General features: G+C 44.8%; 2 protein-coding genes across 2 annotated transcripts; one reads left to right on the forward strand and one right to left on the reverse strand.

The window, feature by feature from the left end:
• Window positions 1–469: 469 nt before the first annotated feature.
• LOC116523388 (tctex1 domain-containing protein 2-like) lies at window positions 470–9,161 on the reverse strand. The gene is made up of 5 exons (XM_032238491.1): window positions 8,760–9,161; window positions 5,483–5,616; window positions 5,279–5,348; window positions 2,273–2,336; window positions 470–655 (listed from the first exon to the last, which is right to left on the reverse strand). Exons 1-5 carry the CDS (start codon window positions 8,885–8,887, stop codon window positions 608–610), a joined length of 444 nt encoding a protein of 147 aa, XP_032094382.1. The 5' UTR covers window positions 8,888–9,161; the 3' UTR covers window positions 470–607.
• Window positions 9,162–12,471: 3,310 nt separating this feature from the next.
• LOC116523389 (programmed cell death protein 1-like) lies at window positions 12,472–17,207 on the forward strand. Its single transcript, XM_032238492.1, has 2 exons — window positions 12,472–12,857; window positions 16,747–17,207. Exons 1-2 carry the CDS (start codon window positions 12,785–12,787, stop codon window positions 17,094–17,096), a joined length of 423 nt encoding a protein of 140 aa, XP_032094383.1. The 5' UTR covers window positions 12,472–12,784; the 3' UTR covers window positions 17,097–17,207.
• The last annotated feature ends 1,214 nt before the right edge of the window (window positions 17,208–18,421 follow it).

An 18,421-nucleotide genomic window follows, 5' to 3' on the forward strand; every position in this document is an offset into this window, starting at 1 on the left:
ACAACACTTCCTGAGCTTCTTTTCCTCGCTGACAGAATAAAACCCAGAAGCAAGAGGGAAATATTCGTAAGAGAGATAAAAGGATTTTTAGCAAGGAGTCAGAAGGCGGGACTCATGTAGAAACACATGGGGATTAATAAGGCAAGGTATTATATTATAATTCACGGAGATTTCAAAATACAAGGATAGATTAAGGTGTGTGTAATGGATTTGCAAGGACAAAGGTAACCTTTGTTAACAACTGTATTGAAATGGCCGCATGGGGGACCACGTACAGATGTTACTAAGCGCAGGGAACAACCCCAACAGGGGGAAATATTTATACAACCCACCGGAAATTGAAGAGTGGCTCTTCTCCCTTTCCAAGGGGATTGTGGCCAGAGTTCTCTTTATATACCAACGGCAAAAGAAGGAGCCTGGAGTCCTTTAAAAATGTCATTTGGAAGCTATATTTCATACAATGGACTATATATATATATATATACAGACACAAACACACACATATATATATACATGAGGGTACAGGCAGAGAGAGAGAGGAAAGGAAAAGCAGCAGGCAATCCTGCTTCTTCGGGATCTTCAAAACGAGCGCCGTTCTTCTTGGACGTTAGTAGAAAAAACAGCCAAAGGCCACAGCGACACAGAAGAGAGTCTCCTGAGGAGATGAAGAGAAGGGTTGTGAGGGAAGTTGCAGCTGCACACAAACAGCAGCACGAGGTGGGTTTTTCCCCCTCCCTTAATAAGGAAAAGAAGCAGGTACCCTTAGAAGAGAATATTGGTAGCTCAGGGTTGAATTGGGTTGCCCTTGGTGCTCCACTGAGCTTGGATGCTTTCTTGCAGACATTTCATGACCCAACTAGGGAACATCATCAGGGCTAGAAGGGAAGGGGGGTTGCCAGGAGGAGGGCGAAGGGGAGGAGGAGGAGAACTGTCGGTTCTGTGGTGCTCTCTCAGATGTTGCTTTCTTGCAGACATTTCATGACCCAACTAGGGAACATCATCAGTGCTGGAAGGGAGAGGGGTTGGGTGGAGGAGAACTGTGGGCTCCTTAGTGCTCTGAGCTTGGTAGTTCTCGTGACCCAACTAGGTAACATCATCAGGGCTAGAAGGGAAGGGGAGTTGCCAGGAGGAGGAGGAGGAGAACTGTGGGCTCTTTGGTGCTCTCTCAGCTCTGTTGTTTTCTTGCAGACATTTAATTACCCAACTAGGTAACATTATCAGTGCTAGAAGGGGGGCTTAGGAGGAAGGGCAGGAGGATGACGATGGTGGCAACTATGGGGTCTTTGGTACTTTGTGAGCTGGGTTGTTTACTTGCAGACATTTCATTACCAAACCAGGGAACGTCATCAGTGCTGGAAGGGAGTGGGGTTTGCTCTCCATTTATATACAAGTGTTGGTGGGAGTGCTGTTTTCTTCTGGATAGTTCCTTGATTTGTCTGAGTTGGGACAAGCCACGGGTATATAAACAAAGAGCAAACCTCCCTGCTAGAAAACCACCAAGCTCAAAAAAATCTGGCTTCTTTTTAAGATCTGCTGATATGGAATAGGTGGTATAATTGGCTCGAGAAGAGATGTGAAATTAATGCATAATGAGCGTATAGAAAATATAACAACAGGAGAGGGTATATATTCAGAAGTCAAGAGATGTAAATGTTGTATATACTGCACGTTGTATATATTCTAAAAATAATAATCATGAAACAAGGAGGTATCGGTACGAAACAGTAGGCTTTAGAATGGAAAAGTAGAAATTAAAAAAAAGAATACCGATAGCGGAAAGCTGAGGTGGCCCAGTGGTTAGGGTGCAGTACCGCAGGCCACTTCATCTGACTGCTATCTGCAGTTTGGCTGTTCTAATCTCACCGGCTCAAGGTTGACTCAGCCTTCCATCCTTCCGAGGTGGGTAAAATGAGGACCCGGATTGTTGTTGGGGGCAATATGCTGACGCTGTAAACCGCTTAGAGAGGGCTGAAAGCCCTAGGAAGCGGTATATAAGTCTAACTGCTACTGCTATTGTAAAAGTGTAATCGTGATTTTAATGTTTAAAAAGGCTGAATAAAAATGATATTTAAAAAAAAGACCTGCTGACAGGCCCAGCAAAGAGACCCACCATTGTTCCAAAGCAATAGGTGGCAATGCAGAGATATACACGCAAGTCAGACTGACACACTCCACCCCCCACCCCCCCGAGTGTCTCCTTGGCAGCCCACATTTTAACAGCTACCTGGTGTGGAGCCTTAGTTTTAAAAATAAATAAAACTAAAGAACTTACATTGATGAAAACATCCTGAGCGTAGTTGTCGGTATCAGCATCCCAAAAACAACGAGCAGCCATGCTTTAAAGACAAAAGGAAAAAAAAAAAGTAGGAAATCAGCTAGTAAAAAGTCAAAGTACCGGTAGTCCTCGCTTACAATGTTTCATTTAGTGACTGTTCAAAGATTTAGATTTAGATTTATTTTATTTGTATGCCGCCCTTCTCCGGGAGGGACTCAGGGCGGCGAACAACTCAAAGGGGGAACATAGAACACAATACAAGTAGTTAAAATAGCCAAGAATCACACAACCACACAGGTCGAGAGGGGAGGGGAACTCATCAACCCCAGGCCTGCCGGCACAGCCAGGTTTTAACGGCTTTTCGGAAGGCCTGGAGAGAGGTGAGGGTCCGAATCTCCGCGGGGAGTTCGTTCCAGAGGGCCGGAGCTGCCACAGAGAAGGCCCTCCCCCGGGTGGTAGCCAGATGGCATTGGCTGGTGGACGGAACCCGGAGGAGGCCGACCCTGTGTGATCTAACGGGTCTTTGGGAGGTAATTGGCAGCAGGCGGTCTCTCAAGTACCCAGGTCCAATACCATGAAGGGCTTTATAAGTGACGACTAGCACTCTGAAGCGTATCCGGAGACTGATCGGTAGCCAGTGCAGCTTGCGGAGGATAGGTGTAACGTGGGTGTACAGAGGTGCACCCACAATCGCTTGCGCGGCTGCGTTCTGGACGAGTTGAAGTCTCCGAATACTCTTCAAGGGCTGCCCCATGTAGAGCGCATTGCGGTAGTCCAGTATTGAGGTCACGAGGTTATAACAGCACTGAAAAAAGTTATAACAGCACTGAAAAAAGTGACTGATGACCGCTTTTCACATGGAGTTTCTCCAATTTTAAGACCTTTCTTGCTACCGTTGTTAAGTGAATCCTAGAGTTGTGAAGTTAGTGACACAGTTAAGTGAATCTGGCTCCCCCCGTTGACTTTGCTGGACAGAAGGTCGCAAAAGGGGATCATGTGACTCAGGGACACTTCAACCGTCGTAAGTACGTGCCAGTTGCCAAGCCTCTGAATTCTGATCACGTGACTATGGGGGAGGCTGCAAGGGTCATCCGGGTAAAAAGCAGTCATAAATCACTTGTTCTCAGTGCCGCTGTAACTTCGAACTGTCACTAAACGAAAGGTTGTAAGCCAAGGACTGCCTGCAATGCAACCCATAGGGCACAAAAGCATCCAAAATGGGTGTGTGCATGTGTGTGTGTGTGTTTTAAGTAAAAGGGAATTAAATGTAGATTAACCAAGGTGAGCGAGGTTAGTAGGTCAGTTGATATGTATTAATAGTGGAATGTGTTGGATTTTAAGGTATTATGATTGTACTTGTATACTGCTATTTTTTCTTTTTTATGTATATTGAAATGGAATTATAAATACCATCAACACAAAAGGGAGTTTGCTCAGAAGCTGAAATACACCAAGTGAATGAGAGGAAGAGTGGAAAGCAAAGGAGAGAAGAAAGATAGGAAGAAAGGGACAGGAGAGAGGGTGAGGGGGGAAGATGAGGAGTATAAGGAGGAGTGGTAAGGGGAGAGAGGAGAAGGAGAAAGGAAGGGGAAGTAGAGTACAAAATGATGGAGGGAAGACAGGATGTAGAAGAGTGGGAAGCAGAGGAGAGAAGAAAGATAGGAAGAGAGGGACAGGAGAGAGGGTGAGGGGGGAAGATGAGGTGTATAAGGAGTGGAAAGAGGAGAGAGGAGAAGGAGAAAGGAAGGGGAAGTAGAGTAGAAAATGATGGAGGGAAGAAAGGATGTAGAAGAGTTGGAAGCAGAGGAGAGAAGAAAGATAGGAAGAGAGGGACAGGAGAGAGGGTGAGGGGGGAAGATGAGGTGTATAAGGAGGAGTGGTAAGGGGAGAGAGAAGAAAGGAAGGGGAAGTAGAGTAGAAAATGATGGAGGGAGGAAAGGATGTAGAAAGGGGGAGGAGAGAGGGGGAAGAAAGTGTCAGATAAGGTATAAATATGGTGTATGGAGAGCAGAAGAGCCAATAACTGGGTTTTTCTTTCTTTTCTTTGGTAGTTGATGGTAAGATGAATTGATGTAATTACTTAATAATACAACATGATATTGACTATGTAATAGTATACATGTGATTATAGGCTATGAAAATGGAAAATAAAAACTTTCTATGTAGAATAGTGGAATGTGAAATGACTATATTGGATTACAAGTAAGAAAAGTATTAATTGGAAAAGAAACCGGGGGAAGGGGGAAAAAATGGAGGGGGAACTTGTATATACACCTAACAATACATATGTAAAGTTATAACACGAGGCTTAAAAAATATGGGCGCTTAACGATGTGTAACTGTGTAATAGTATTATGTGGATAGCTGGGAACCTAAACCTGGCTCAAACTTTGGCCAAAAAATAGGGGTTTTTTTTGGGGGGGGGAATAAATGGAACCTATATATAAGTATATACTTTCAAAAAAAAAAAAGATATGTAAAATTAGCAATATGGAAAATATTTTCTGGAATGTAATTATTAATGCCACTAACATTAAATGGAGCTTGCTCAGACGCTGAAATACTCCGTGCAAATTAAGAGAGCGGAAGGGAGGAAAAGAGAGGGAAAGAGAGAGAGGAGAGACAGGAGAAAGGGAAGCAGAAGGGAGGAAAAGAGGAGAGAGGGAAAGCGTAGAAAGCGGGGAGAGGAGAGGGAGAGAGCAAGGGGAGGTAGAGAAGAGAGAGATGGAAGAGGGAAGAAAGGAGGTAGGGAAGAGGAAGGGAGGGAGAGGAGAAAATTTGAAGTTGAAACAGACTATAATATGGTGTATGGAAAGCAGAAGAGCAAATGAAAGTTGATGTGGCTTGAAGGTAAGAGGAATTGATATAATATTGAATACTTTTTAAAAAAAAAGTTTGTTAAGATGTAATGGTATACTTTGGATTGTATGCATGTTAAAAAATAAAATAAAACTTAAAATGGGGGGTGGGGGGGAGGAATTGTTTAACCGAAGAAAAACTCACTTCACTCCCTCGCCTCTCTGTTCTCCGATCACTACTTGCACCACTATTTTATAGCGGTGAAATCCTTTGTCTGAAAAAGAAAAGGAAAGGAAAGGAAATGTCATTGGGATCAAAATCACCCAAGTCATCACTTTCAACGCTCGGTCAGTTGGGAGAGAAAACCCAGGGTCCTTAGGGAGGGCCAAGGCAGGCAGATTGAAACACCTTTCAGCCTGTCCCGGATCAGCTCCGATAAGAGTTTCGTTTGGGCTCCAACCTCCTCTGGGTTGTACTGTACATTGGCCAGCTCCTCCTTCAGCACTTCCCGGATGCAATCTTTCACCATGGAAGAACGAAATCTAAGAGAAAAGAGAGAGAGAGATTGATTGATTTTATTATATTTATATGCCGCCCTTTCCCCCCGAAGGGGACTCAGGGTGGCTCACAATTCAAATCAGGGAAGGGGGGTACAGACAGAAAATAAAAAGACGAAACGTAACAATACATAATTTAAAAAACACACAGCAGTCATACCATTCGAGGCGGGGGCAACAGCTCTTTAGCCCCAGGCCTGTCGGAACAGCCAAGTTTTAAGGGCTTTGTGGAAGGCCTGGAGGGTGGTGAGGGTTCGAATCTCCACGGGGAGTTCGTTCCAGAGGGTCGGAGCAGCCACAGAGAAGGCTCTCCTCCGGGTAGTCGCCAGTCGGCACTGGCCGGCGGATGGAATTCGGAGGCCTAATCTGTGGGATCTAATCGGTCTAGTGGAGGTGATTGGCAGCAGGCGGTCTCTCAAGTACCCAGGTCAGAGAGAGAGATGGAAATAACATTCTTGACTCTGGTAGAGGTAAATCGATCAGAATAGAGCTGGAAGGGATCCCAGCCCTCTCTAAGCAGTTTACAGAGTCAGTCCTTTGCCCCCAACAATCTGGGCTCTCGTTTGACCCACCTCGGAAGGCTGAGTCAACTTTGAACCTGGTGAGATTTGGACTGCCAAATTGCAGGCAGCTGGAAGTCAGCAGAAGTAGCCTGCAGTACTGTACTCTAACCACTGTGCCATTGCAGCTCATAATGAAGATCATATGACCACAGAAGCACAGGTCGCAATGCTGAACATCAGCAGCACAGCGATGCTACAGCGGCGAAAACTTTCCAAAATTTCATTCCCAGGCGAATAATGGGTCCCAATGTTCGTTATGCTAAGCCCTGTGATTGCGAATCTATGACACAGGGGCCAGATCAGGAAGCCTTATGGAGAGGCTGTTACTCCACCTGCTCCTAATCAAGAATGGACGTCCACTGTTGGAAGAAAATCCAGGCCCAGTTCCAAGCCAGGAATAAAATGAGGGCTGCTTAAAAAAGAAAGTTTGTTTTTATTTTATTTTTGTTTGTTTTCAAAGTTTTTTTATTTTTAACATAACTTTACACGTATGATAGAAGCAAAGGGTTGACCGGATCTTCCTTTTCACGTTCTCTCATTTATACAATCCATTTTACATCATAGCTTGATTTTTCACTTTCAGCCAAATTATTTTCTTCCATTATTTCCCATTTTTTTTAATACTCATTTTTTTTCTTAGCACATAAACGATATCTTCAATTGCTTCTTCAAAAATTGCACCAAATTATCGTTTCATGTTTCTCTATTGGTCTAGTTTATTAGCCGAGGTGGCGCAGTGGTTAGGGTGCAGTACTGCAGGCCACTTCAGCTGACTGTTATCTGCAGTTCAGCGGTTCTAATCTCACCAGCTGAAGGTTGACTCAGCCTTCCATCCTTCCGTGGTGGGTGAAATGAGGACCCAGACTGTGGGGGCGATATGCTGACTCTGTAAACCGCTTAGAAAGGGCTGAAAGCCCTATGAAGCGGTATATAAGTCTAACTGCTATTGCTATTGCTATTATAAACAATATATATCCTCTAATTAAGTTTTAACAGAGAGAGCCTTTCTTTCAATTTTTTTCTACAATTAACAATGTACTATACTACCTTTATTTCTTAATTAGTTGCATAACAATATCAATCAGACTACTAATTCCCTTTAATTTACTAAAACAACTGATGAACAGAACCACAGCGTGCAGTTCTGGGACAGATGACAAAATGGGAGTTGAGAGTGGGTGGGTTTTTATACCTTCTTTAGGTTTTGCATTTGAGATTCCTGTTGCTGTGCAAGGACATGTCATTTATTTATTTATTATTTATTTATTTATTATTTATTATTATTTATTTATTTATTATACAATTGTATCACAGCGGCCAGTTGTTTCGCCGGATTTGGCTTTGGTTACTAGTCGGGCCCCACCCAGGGGCCTAGGACGTCGTAACGTATTTTCGTAATATGCGTGCAGATCCAAGCAGTGCGGCTTTTTGCATTTGACTGATGGTGATTTTGTCAATTTTTAACTGTTTTAAATGTAATTCCAGTGCTTTTGGAATAGCACCCAGTGTGCCAATTACCACTGGAATTACCACTGCTGGTTTGTGCCATAGTCGTTGAATTTCGATTTTTAAGTCCTGGTATCTTGCGATTTTTTCATGTTCCTTCTCGGCGACCCTGCTATCACCTGGTATTGCGATGTCTATGATTGTGACCTTATTTTTCTCAACCAGTTGTGATGTCTGGTGTATTATGCGCCAGTATTTTGTCGGTTTGTATACGGAAATCCCACAAGGTCTTGACCCTCTGATTTTCGGTGACTTTTTCAGGCTGATGTTCCCACCAGTTTGTTGCTGTTTTAATATTATAATTTTTGCACAAATTCCAATGGATCATTTGTGCTACTGATAATAATAATAATAATAATAATAATAATAATAATAATAATTAATTATTTATTGTTAATTAATTAATTAATTATTCTAATGGCTGTTGTCAGATTCCTATGGGTTATGGTTGGCTCCATTCTCCAGAAGGGGAAGTGCAAATGCCAAGTGTATGTCCGAGCTAATCTTGTCAGCCTCTGGCTGGCCGAATTGTATTGCTCATCTGGAGTCTCCGTCTGACCCAGTCTTTCTGCATGGATTGCCAAATCCGCCTCCAGATTCTGGAACAGCTATGCAAGATTTGTTCTTAATTTTAACTTTTTATTTTACCTCTGCAAGCTGCCCAGAGTCCCACGGGATTGGGCAGCATACAAATTTATTAAATTTCAATTTCAATTTCAATTTGTCATGTGCACCTATACATCCGAACTAGACCTTGCTGTTTCTCCGTGTCATATCTGCGGGTTCATGCATAATTTTATTTATTAATTGACTTTATTTTTATTTTATCCACCATTCTAGGGGGCTGAACTGTAATAAAATAATTGTAATAAAAGAAAAGACATTAAAATCAAGAGTTTTAGAAGCAATGCATGCAAAGCCCCCTCCCCCCATTTCTAGGGCGAGCCTCTCTCTCTCTGGCCTCCCACAATGCCCCGCGGCGGCCTACCTCGCAGGGCTGTTGTGCCACCGAAAGACAGGGAAGGCGCGAAAAAGGGACGGTGAGAGAGCCGGGCTGACCTGTGGTGGAAGGCCGGGCGTAGGTGGTAGGCCCGGGCGGGGCTGGGGGCGCTGTTCTGCCGGGCCAAGGGCGTCGGGGTGAGGGTCGGGGTCGGGGTCGGGGTCACAGGCAGCGCCGTTTCTGCCATAGCAGCGGCCGCTTCACGAGGGACGGCGTCGCTAGGGCGTTGCTAAGGCGACGGCGCTCCCAACTTCCGCTTCCTGCCCTTCCGCTCCACCCAGGGACCCTTTTCCTATACGTCACTTCCGGGAGTAGAGCTTTGCCACGCGCCAAGCCACGTCGGCCAGGGAGGGCAACGGTGCCGCTCTAGCTCTCCAGGTCTCTGTAATACTCAACTGCCAGAGATAGCTAAGGATAGGAAAGTGAAGAGATAGGAATGAAGTGTCAGGGCAGTAGAATATAGAATATAATTGGAATATAGAATGGAATGGAATAGGAATAAAGCAAAGGAATAGAATAGAATAGAAATGAATAGAATAGAATAGAAAGTAGAACAGAACAGATATTGGACTATAGAATAGAATAGAATAGAAAATAGAACAGAACAGAACAACTATTGGAAAATAGAATAGAATAAAATAATAGAATATAGAACAGGACAGCACAGAACAGATATTGGAATATAGAATAGTAATGAATAAAATAGAATAGAAAACAGAACAGAACAGATAGAATAGAATAGATATTGGAATATAGAATAGTAATGAATAGAATAGAAAACAGAACAGAACAGCTATTGGAAAATAGAATAGATATTGGAATATAGAATAGTAATGAATAGAATAGAAAACAGAACAGAACAGATATTGGAATATAGAATAGAACAGAATAGATATTGGAATAGAATAGAAATGAATAGAATAGAATAGAAAGTAGAACAGAACAGATATTGGAATATAGAATAGAATAGAATAGAAAATAGAACAGAACAGAACAACTATTGGAAAATAGAATAGAATAAAATAATAGAATATAGAACAGGACAGCACAGAACAGATATTGGAATATAGAATAGTAATGAATAGAATAGAAAACAGAACAGATAGAATAGAATAGAATAGATATTGGAATATAGAATAGTAATGAATAGAATAGAATAGAAAACAGAACAGAACAGATAGAATAGAATAGAATAGATATTGGAATATAGAATAGTAATGAATAGAATAGAATAGAAAACAGACCAGAACAGATATTGGAAAATAGAATAGAACAGAATAGATATTGGAATAGAATAGAAATGAATAGAATAGTATAGAAAACAGAACAGATATTGGAAAATAGAGTAGAATAAAATAGATATTGGAATATAGAATAGTAATGAATAGAATAGAAAATAGAACAGAACAGAACAGCTATAGGAAAATAGAATAGAATAAAAGAATAGAATGTAGAACAGGACAGCACAGAACAGATATTGGAAAATAGAATAGAATAGATATTGGAATATAGAATGGAAATGAGTAGAATAGAATAGAAAACAGAACAGAACAGATATTGGAAAATAGAATAGAATAGATATTGGAATATAGAATAGAAATGAGTAGATAGAAAAGAAAATACAACAGAACAGATATTGGAAAATAGAACAGAATAAAAGAATAGAATATAGGACAGCACAGAACAGGTATTGGAATATAGAATAGAAATGAATAGAATAGAATAGAAAACAGAACAGATATTGGAAAATAGAATGGAATAGATTTTGGGATATAGAATAGAAATGAATAGAATAGAATAGAAAATAGACCAGAACAGATATTGGAAAATAGAATGGAATAGAATAGATATTGGAAAATAGAATAGAATATAATAGATATTGCAATGAAGAATAGAATAGAATAGAAATAGAACAGATCTCCCAAATCAGCATTGGGAGTAGCAGGCTTCTGACTGTACCTACTTCCCCATTTCTTAAGAAATTCTTCTTGTGCCATAAGCATCGTTGGACGTTTTATATAAAAATCCCTCTGTTCAAAACCAGAGGGAAAAAACACACACACCTCAATTAAAAATTCAGCATGGCAAATGTTGCTCACCTTTTGCTCAAAGGTCACGATGATGCCAAGACCGTCTTACTCAACATTTTGGTAACTTTGATAGGTACAATCAGATACGAAATCAAAAAAATAAACCGTTACTATTGGTTTTCGGTTCTTCTAAAACTTCAAATGGAAAAAAAAAACATTGCTAGTTCCTGCCTCGGTTTGATTCTGATAAAAGAGGAAATTCTAGAAATCAACAAATCAGATCAGCAGGCAGCACCCACTCTGCAGATTTTAAACTTTCTGAAATCTCTGCATGTTTGCCGTGTTTTCAAAGAATTCCCACTGGTTGCGTACACACAATACGGTTAACAAAGTAGAGAAAAGACTTAGAGGGGAACAGGTAGTCCGCGACTTAGAAAAGTTCATTTACTGACCGCTCGAAGTTACAACATCACTGGGAAAAAAGCGACTTATGATGGTTTTTCAGACGTACGACTTTTGTAGCCTGCGGTCATGACATTCTGGGCACTTGGCAACCAACTCGCATTTATGTCCACAATCACGTGACCACGGGGATGACACAACACTCGTAAGTGGTAAAAACGGCCCTAAGTCACTTTTTTCAGTACTGTTGTAACTTGAAGCCGTCACTAAGTGAACTGTTGTAATTCGTGGATCAACTGTGCTAACAGTTTGTGTGATCTTCGTGCTGCTCCTCTGTTGCTGTAGTCGACTGCATTAATTTGTGTTTGGGAGCTGGAAAGATGCTATGGAAATTCTTGGAAACTTTTCCTTCCTTCCTTCCTTCCTTCCTTCCTCCCTCCCTCCCTCCCTCCCTCCCTCCCTCCCTCCCTCCCTCCTTTCTTTCTTTCTTTCTTTCTTTCTTTCTTTCTTTCTTTCCAACATCCATCTCACTTCTCCAAAAGGATTCTGGGCAGCTTAGAATGCCACAAAAGCATAAACATAAAAGCATTAAAATTAACAAAACACTTAAATTCCTTCCTTCCTTCCTCCCTCCCTCCCTCCCTCCCTCCCTCCCTCCCTCCCTGCCTCCCTGCCTCCCTGTCTCCCTCTCTTTCTTTCTTTATTTCTCTCTCTCTCTCTCTCTCTCTCTCTCTCTTTCTTTCTTTCTTTCTTTTTCTTTCCAACATCCATCTCACTTCTCCAAAGGGATTCTGGGCAGCTTAGAATGCCACAAAAGCACCAACATAAAAGCATTAAAATTAACAAAACAGTTAAATTCCTTCCTTCTTCCCTCCCTCCCTTTCTTCCTCTCCTCCCTCTCTCTTTCTCTCTCTCTCTCTCTCTCTCTCTCTCTCTCTTTCATTCATTCATTTCAACACCACCATCTCACTTATCCAAAGGGACTCTGGGCAGCTTAAAATGCCACAAAAGCATAATATAAAAGCATTAAAATTAACAACAGTTAAATTTGTCTGAAATTTTCTTTCTTTCTTCCTCCATTCCTTCATTCCTTCCTTCCTCCTTACCTCCCTCCCTGATCCTCCCTCCACCCCTTCCTTCCCTCCTTCCTTCCTTCCTTCCTTCCCTCCCTCCTTCTTCCTTGGGCAAGGCCCAAAAGAACCAAAACGGCCCCATGCCCCCTCTTGTGCCTTCGAGGCCCAGCCTGGCACGACTTGCGAGACGCGGCTTCCTGTGTCTCCGAAACCTGCCATCACTGCAGTTTGCAAGCAACCTGTGGGCAGAAGTGGGAGGCTGAGACGCTGCTCTCTTCATCTACCCTCGTGTCACTTCCTTTGCCCTCACAGCCTCGCAGAGATTCGGTTCAAGGCGTGGAAGGCGAGAGAGGAAGGCAGGGGGGGGGGTTAAGAGGTTCATCCTCCCCACCCAGCTCGGTCCATTTCTTGGGGTGCAGCTGAGGGGCAAGAAGGCAGCACCCCTTCGTCCTCTCCTGATGTGGCGGGTCCCTCCGCAGTCTACAGATGCTCTTCTCTCCGTCCGTCCGAAACTCTGCCTTCGGTGGATGGAGAAGCCCCCAAAAATCCTTCTAAAAGTGGCCAACTTTTGGGGTGACTATGGAGAATGTGCTGTTTTCTGCGCTGATGGGGCTTCTCTTCTATCCATCGGCCCTGCTGGTCAAACCCTTCGGTACGTACCCAGCGTGTTCCCGGCAAGGAACGGTCTCAATTGAAGAAGAAAACTTCAAAACCCTGGTGTTGTAGCTTGCGGGGAAGATCGGACAACCATTTGTCTGAAATGGTGTAGGGTTTCCTGCCTGGGCAGGGGGTTGGACTAGAAGACCTCCAAGGTCCCTTCCAACTCTATTCTGATGAATATTCAAACCCCTATCTTTTTACTGCTTGTCTTATAGAGCAGTTGGCTATGCTGATGGAAGGGTATGAAACCTGTTCTGAAATTCAGGGTGTTTTTCTTTTTCTTTGAAGAATTAAGTTCAAAAATAAAGCGATTTTTAGGGGCGCAGGGGGGGAGGAAACCAGAGAAGGGCCCCTTCCGACTCTGCCATTCTGTTTTTCTGTTATGATGTTGGTTGGATGCAGGGGAAAAAAAAAAACCAGTCGCAAGATTGATTGGAAGTGATTTTGGATTTTAGAAAGGGTTGGGAAGGGAAGTCGAAGGCCGAACCCCAGAAAGATGGGCTTCAATCCAGCGTTAATTAGTAGAGAACAATATTGGTGAAAAACATATTAAATCTTATACAGGTTGTGTCGTTTTGATAGAAGAGAATATTTGGAGCTCAGGGTTGAAATGGGGGGTCCTTGGTGCTCTCTGAGCTTGGTAGTTTTCTTGCAGATGTTTCATGACCCAACTAGGTACCATCATCAGTGCTAGAATGGAGTGGGGTTTGTGGAGAGGAGGAGGAGGAGGACTGTGGGGTCCTTGGTGCTCTCTGAGCTTGGTGGTTTTCTTGCAGACGTTTCATGACCCAACTAGGTAACATCATCAGTGCTAGAAGGGAGTGGGGTTTGTGGAGAGGAGGAGGAGGAGGACTGTGGGGTCCTTGGTGTTCTCTGAGCTTGGTGGTTTTCTTGCAGACGTTTCATGACCCAACTAGGTAACATCATCAGTGCTAGAAGAGAGTGGGGTTTGTGGAGAGGAGGAGGAGGAGGACGATGGGGTCCTTGGTGTTCTCTGAGCTTGGTGGTTTTCTTGCAGACGTTTCATGACCCAACTAGGTAACATCATCAGTGCTAGAAGGGAGTGGGGTTTGTGGAGAGGAGGAGGAGGAGGACGGTGGGGTCCTTGGTGCTCTCTGAGCTTGGTGGTTTTCTTGCAGACGTTTCATGACCCAACTAGGTAACATCATCAGTGCTAGAAGAGAGTGGGGTTTGTGGAGAGGAGGAGGAGGAGGACGGTGGGGTCCTTGGTGTTCTCTGAGCTTGGTGGTTTTCTTGCAGACGTTTCATGACCCAACTAGGTAACATCATCAGTGCTAGAAGAGAGTGGGGTTTGTGGAGAGGAGGAGGAGGAGGAGGACTGTGGGGTCCTTGGTGCTCTCTGAGCTTGGTGCATTTCTTGCAGACGTTTCATGACCCAACTAGGTACCATCATCAGTGCTAGAAGGGAGTGGGGTTTGTGGAGAGGAGGAGGAGGACATCTATGAGGTCTTTAATTCTCTCCAAGTTTGATATTTTTCTTGCATTTCTTTACCAAATTAGGTAGCATCTTCAGTGCTAGAAACCCTTCCAGCACCGATGATATTACCTAGCTGGGTTGTGAAACATCTGTAAGAAAACAAAAAGGCTCAGAGACCACCAAGGACCCCCCCAAGTTCTGTAGTTGTTTGCCATAAAAAGGTAAAGGTAAAAGTTCCCCTCGCACATGCATGCTAGTCGTTCCCGACTCTAGGGGGCGGTGCTCATCTCCGTTTCAAAGCCGAAGAGCCAGCGCTGTCCGAAGACGTTTCCGTGGTCATGTGGCCGGCATGACTCAATGCCGAAGGCGCACGGAACGCTGTTCCCTTCCCACCAAAGGTGGTCCCTATTTTTCTACTTGCATTTTTTACGTGCTTTCGAACTGCTAGGTTGGCAGAAGCTGGGACAAGTCACGGGAGCTCACTCCGTTACGCAGCGCTAGGGATTCGAACCACCAAACTGCAGACCGTTCTGATTGACAAGCTCAGCGTCTTAACCACTGAGCCACCCTGTCCCTTTTAGTTGTTTGCCATAACCTAGCCTAAAATAAGACTGGGCCTTATATTAATTTTTGTGCCAAAAGATGCATTGTTAAATTATTTGGAGGCGCAGATAACTAACCATTTTAATTGGTCTCTCCACACCTCATGCTTAGTGAAGCATGCAAACCAGCCTCTCCCTTTCCTGCGTCAGATGAGGAGAGCACATCTTTCTCCTTCTTTCCTGGCCACTTTTTTTTACAGAGGTGCGACGGAGAGCGTTTTAACAAACTGCATCCCTATTTGGATTGGTGACTGCAGTGCTCAGATAGAAAGTCCCTACAGAGAATGGTGAGGACAGTGGAGAAGATTATAGGAAGCTCGCTTCCCTTTATTCATGATGCTGCTTATAAGCGCTATGCGCTTAGAGCTCAAAACATCGTTAAAGACCCCACACCCACCCACTTCACAGTCTCTGTTTCTGTTGCCCACCCTCCCCCCCCCCCCCGGTCTGGGAGGAGGTTTCGAAGTATTTCTAGCAGGACTTTTACTAGATTCTGTAACGGCTTTGTTCTCTAGTCCAGGGGTCGGCAAACTTAAACATTCAGAGCCATTTGGACCCGTTTCCCACAGAAAAGAAAACACCGGGAGCCACAAAGGTCCTACCTGGAAGCCCCCCCATTCAATTCTGGAGCTGACTGGAAGTTCGGTTCCCCCACCATAGAGTCTCCCCCTAGCGCGGCATATTTTTTCCTCTACCTGTCATAACCGAAAGCCCTATCAATTGTGGAGACAACTGGAAAACCCTCCCCTTGCCATAGAGTCTTCTCCTGGCGCACTGTGCTTCTCTCCCCCCTCCATCACCGGAAGCTCCTCTCAAAATTGTGGCGCCGACCGGTGACGGAGCCGCAGCAGACGGAGGAAAAAGCCACATGCGGCTCCAGAGCCACAGTTTGCTGACCCCTGGCCTAGGCCATCCGTCTGGTAAACTCGCCAGATTCGTTTTTCTCGCCATGTGCATGTATTATTTTGGGGGGGTAGGGCTTTTATTACGAGCAACCTGAAAAATTATGCTAGGCCAGGGGTTATTTTCTGGTTAGGTCTTATTTTTTGGTGGGAAACATGGTATTCTGTGGCACAGAGAAACAATACAGTCTTGTTCGGATCTTGCGAGTTTAATGCCATTGTAAGTTCACTAACCTCCTGCACGAAACCTTAAAACTTCCATGGATGGGTGTTGTGGCCCAGCAGGAGCCGTCGGAGCTGCCACCAGACTCCGACAGCGAGGGGCCCTATGAGTCGGCTCTGGAAGATGTGGAGGACCCTGGACAGGGTTCCGACTCCGAGCAGGGCGCAGGGAGGCTGGTTGGCCACCAGGAGGCTCCTGAGAGCCAAAGGGAGCGTGCTCCCGAAGTCAAGCCTCGGAGCAGTGCGGAGGAGACAAGGGAGTGTGATCCTGACGTCATGCATTGGAGCAGTGGGGAGGAGACAAGGGAGTTTGTCCTGGATGCCCGGCAACGGAGGGCTAATAGGTGTGAAGAACGGTTATGCAGTTGCAGGAGATAATTGAACTCAGCTGGTGGTAATTAGGCTCCTCTCAAGACTATAAAAGGAATGGCTTTCCACACACTCGTCGCAGGAGTCAACGTATTTACTAGCGTTGAAGAAGCTATCGTGGCTCTCTTGGCAGGCTGGATTGCTGCCAAGGTCAGTCTGTGCTGGATTGCGGCCAAGGTCTGGTCTGTGCTGGATTGCTGCCAAGATCTACTCTGTGTGTTAATAAATCTTTGAAGTATCTTTGTCTCGGAGTGCTTTGGTGTATGAAGAGGGGGGTCAGAACAGGTATGCTAATTCAGTGGGTGCAAGTGATGTTTTTCCTTCTTCTCGTTTCTTTCCTTCTCCCAGTACATTTTCACCCGCTCCAGTTAAATCTAACAGAAGGAGAGACAGCAAAATTTACTTGTTCCATCTCCAAGCCTGATTTGGGGAAACATCTGGACTGGTACAAGCAGGGCCACGACCATCAGCCGGTCAAATTGGACGGCAGCAGCCGGAAGTACGGCTTTTCCAAGAGAGACAACCGCACCTACGAGATGGAAATCCGGCAGGTGGAGAAGAACGACAGCGGGACTTATTACTGCTGGGTGAATCCCTTCAACTCGGAAGGGACCATGCTGGAGAGTAACCGAAGCAACCTCATCGTGACAGGTGTGACGCCGTATTTCGAGGAGTGGCCGCCGGGGGGTGGGTTTTGACCGCTAAAAATGACCGATTGTACAGAGAGGGGGCAGTAGTCCTCGGATTATGACTTCGATGAAGTGCAAAATTTCCGTTGCTAAGCAAGGATGTTCTAAAGTACTTTTTGTCCCATTTTATCACTTTTCTGGCCACAGTTGTTAAGTGAATCACTGCAGTTGTTAAGTTAGTAACCCGGTCGCTAAGTGAATCTGGCTTCCCGCATTGACTTTTGCTTGTCAGGAGGTCTCAAAAAGGGGATAACTCCGGGACACTGCAATCGTCATAAATATGAGTCAGTTGGAAGGGCCCTCGGAGGTCTTCTAGTCTAACACCATGCTCAGGCAGGAGACCCTATACCATTGCAGACAAGGGGATGTCCAATCTTTTATTTAAAAACTCCAGTGATGAACGTATCCACAACTTCTTGTGGCAAGCTGTTCCACTGGCTAATAGTCCTCACTGTTAGGAAATTTCTCTGTAATTCTAAGTTGCTTTCTCCTTGGCGAGTTTCCATCCGTTGCTTCTTGTTCTGCCTTCAGGGGCTTTGGAGAATCGGTGGACCCCCCCGGTTCACTTAACAACATGGCCGTTAAGTGAATCTGGCTCCCCCCCCTTACTTTGCTTGTCAGAAAATCGCAAAAAGGGATCACATGATCCCTGGGGGTGCTGTGATGGTCACAAATACAAGTCAGTGGCCAAGCGCCTGAATTTTGATTGCACAACTGTGGGGAATGCTGCAAAGGTCGTAACTGTGAAAAATGGCCGTAAGTCGTTTTTTTGCAGTGCTATTGTAACTTTGAATAGTCGTTAAATGAATGGTTATAAGTCAAGGAGTCTCCACGTAGCCCGTTCATCATGCATGGTAAATGCAGGGCCCGCGCGGAGGCTCTGGGAGGGTGAAAAACAAGCCTCCTGAAAGTTCCGGAAGCTTCCGGAGCCCGGGGAAGGCTGTTTTTGCCCTCCTGGAGCTTCAAGGGAAGCCTCCGGAGTAGGGGTGGCTTCTGGCCGGCTTGCTCCTGCGCAGTGCAATAAAAATTGTTCTGCGCATGCACAGAAGCGGAAAACAAGATGGTGGCGCCTATGGCACTGCCCGGAAAACCAGTTCGGGGGCGTGGCAGGCCTGGGTCACTGCTGGTTCCACCGACCCATGCCGCCAAACCAGTTCAGTCAAACCGATCCGAACCGGGAGGGACACACCACTGCTCGGGAGTGTGGGGAGGGCAAAAACGCCCCTCCCCCCGTGATGCAGGCCACGCCCACCCAGCAACTGGGTAGAAAACCGGTGCTAAAATTTGATCAATCCCACCCCTGGACTCAGGGGTGTCTCTTATGCACCCGGATT

This window comes from Thamnophis elegans, unplaced genomic scaffold, assembly GCF_009769535.1.
Source record: "Thamnophis elegans isolate rThaEle1 unplaced genomic scaffold, rThaEle1.pri scaffold_240_arrow_ctg1, whole genome shotgun sequence".
NCBI classification, from domain to species: domain Eukaryota; kingdom Metazoa; phylum Chordata; class Lepidosauria; order Squamata; family Colubridae; genus Thamnophis; species Thamnophis elegans.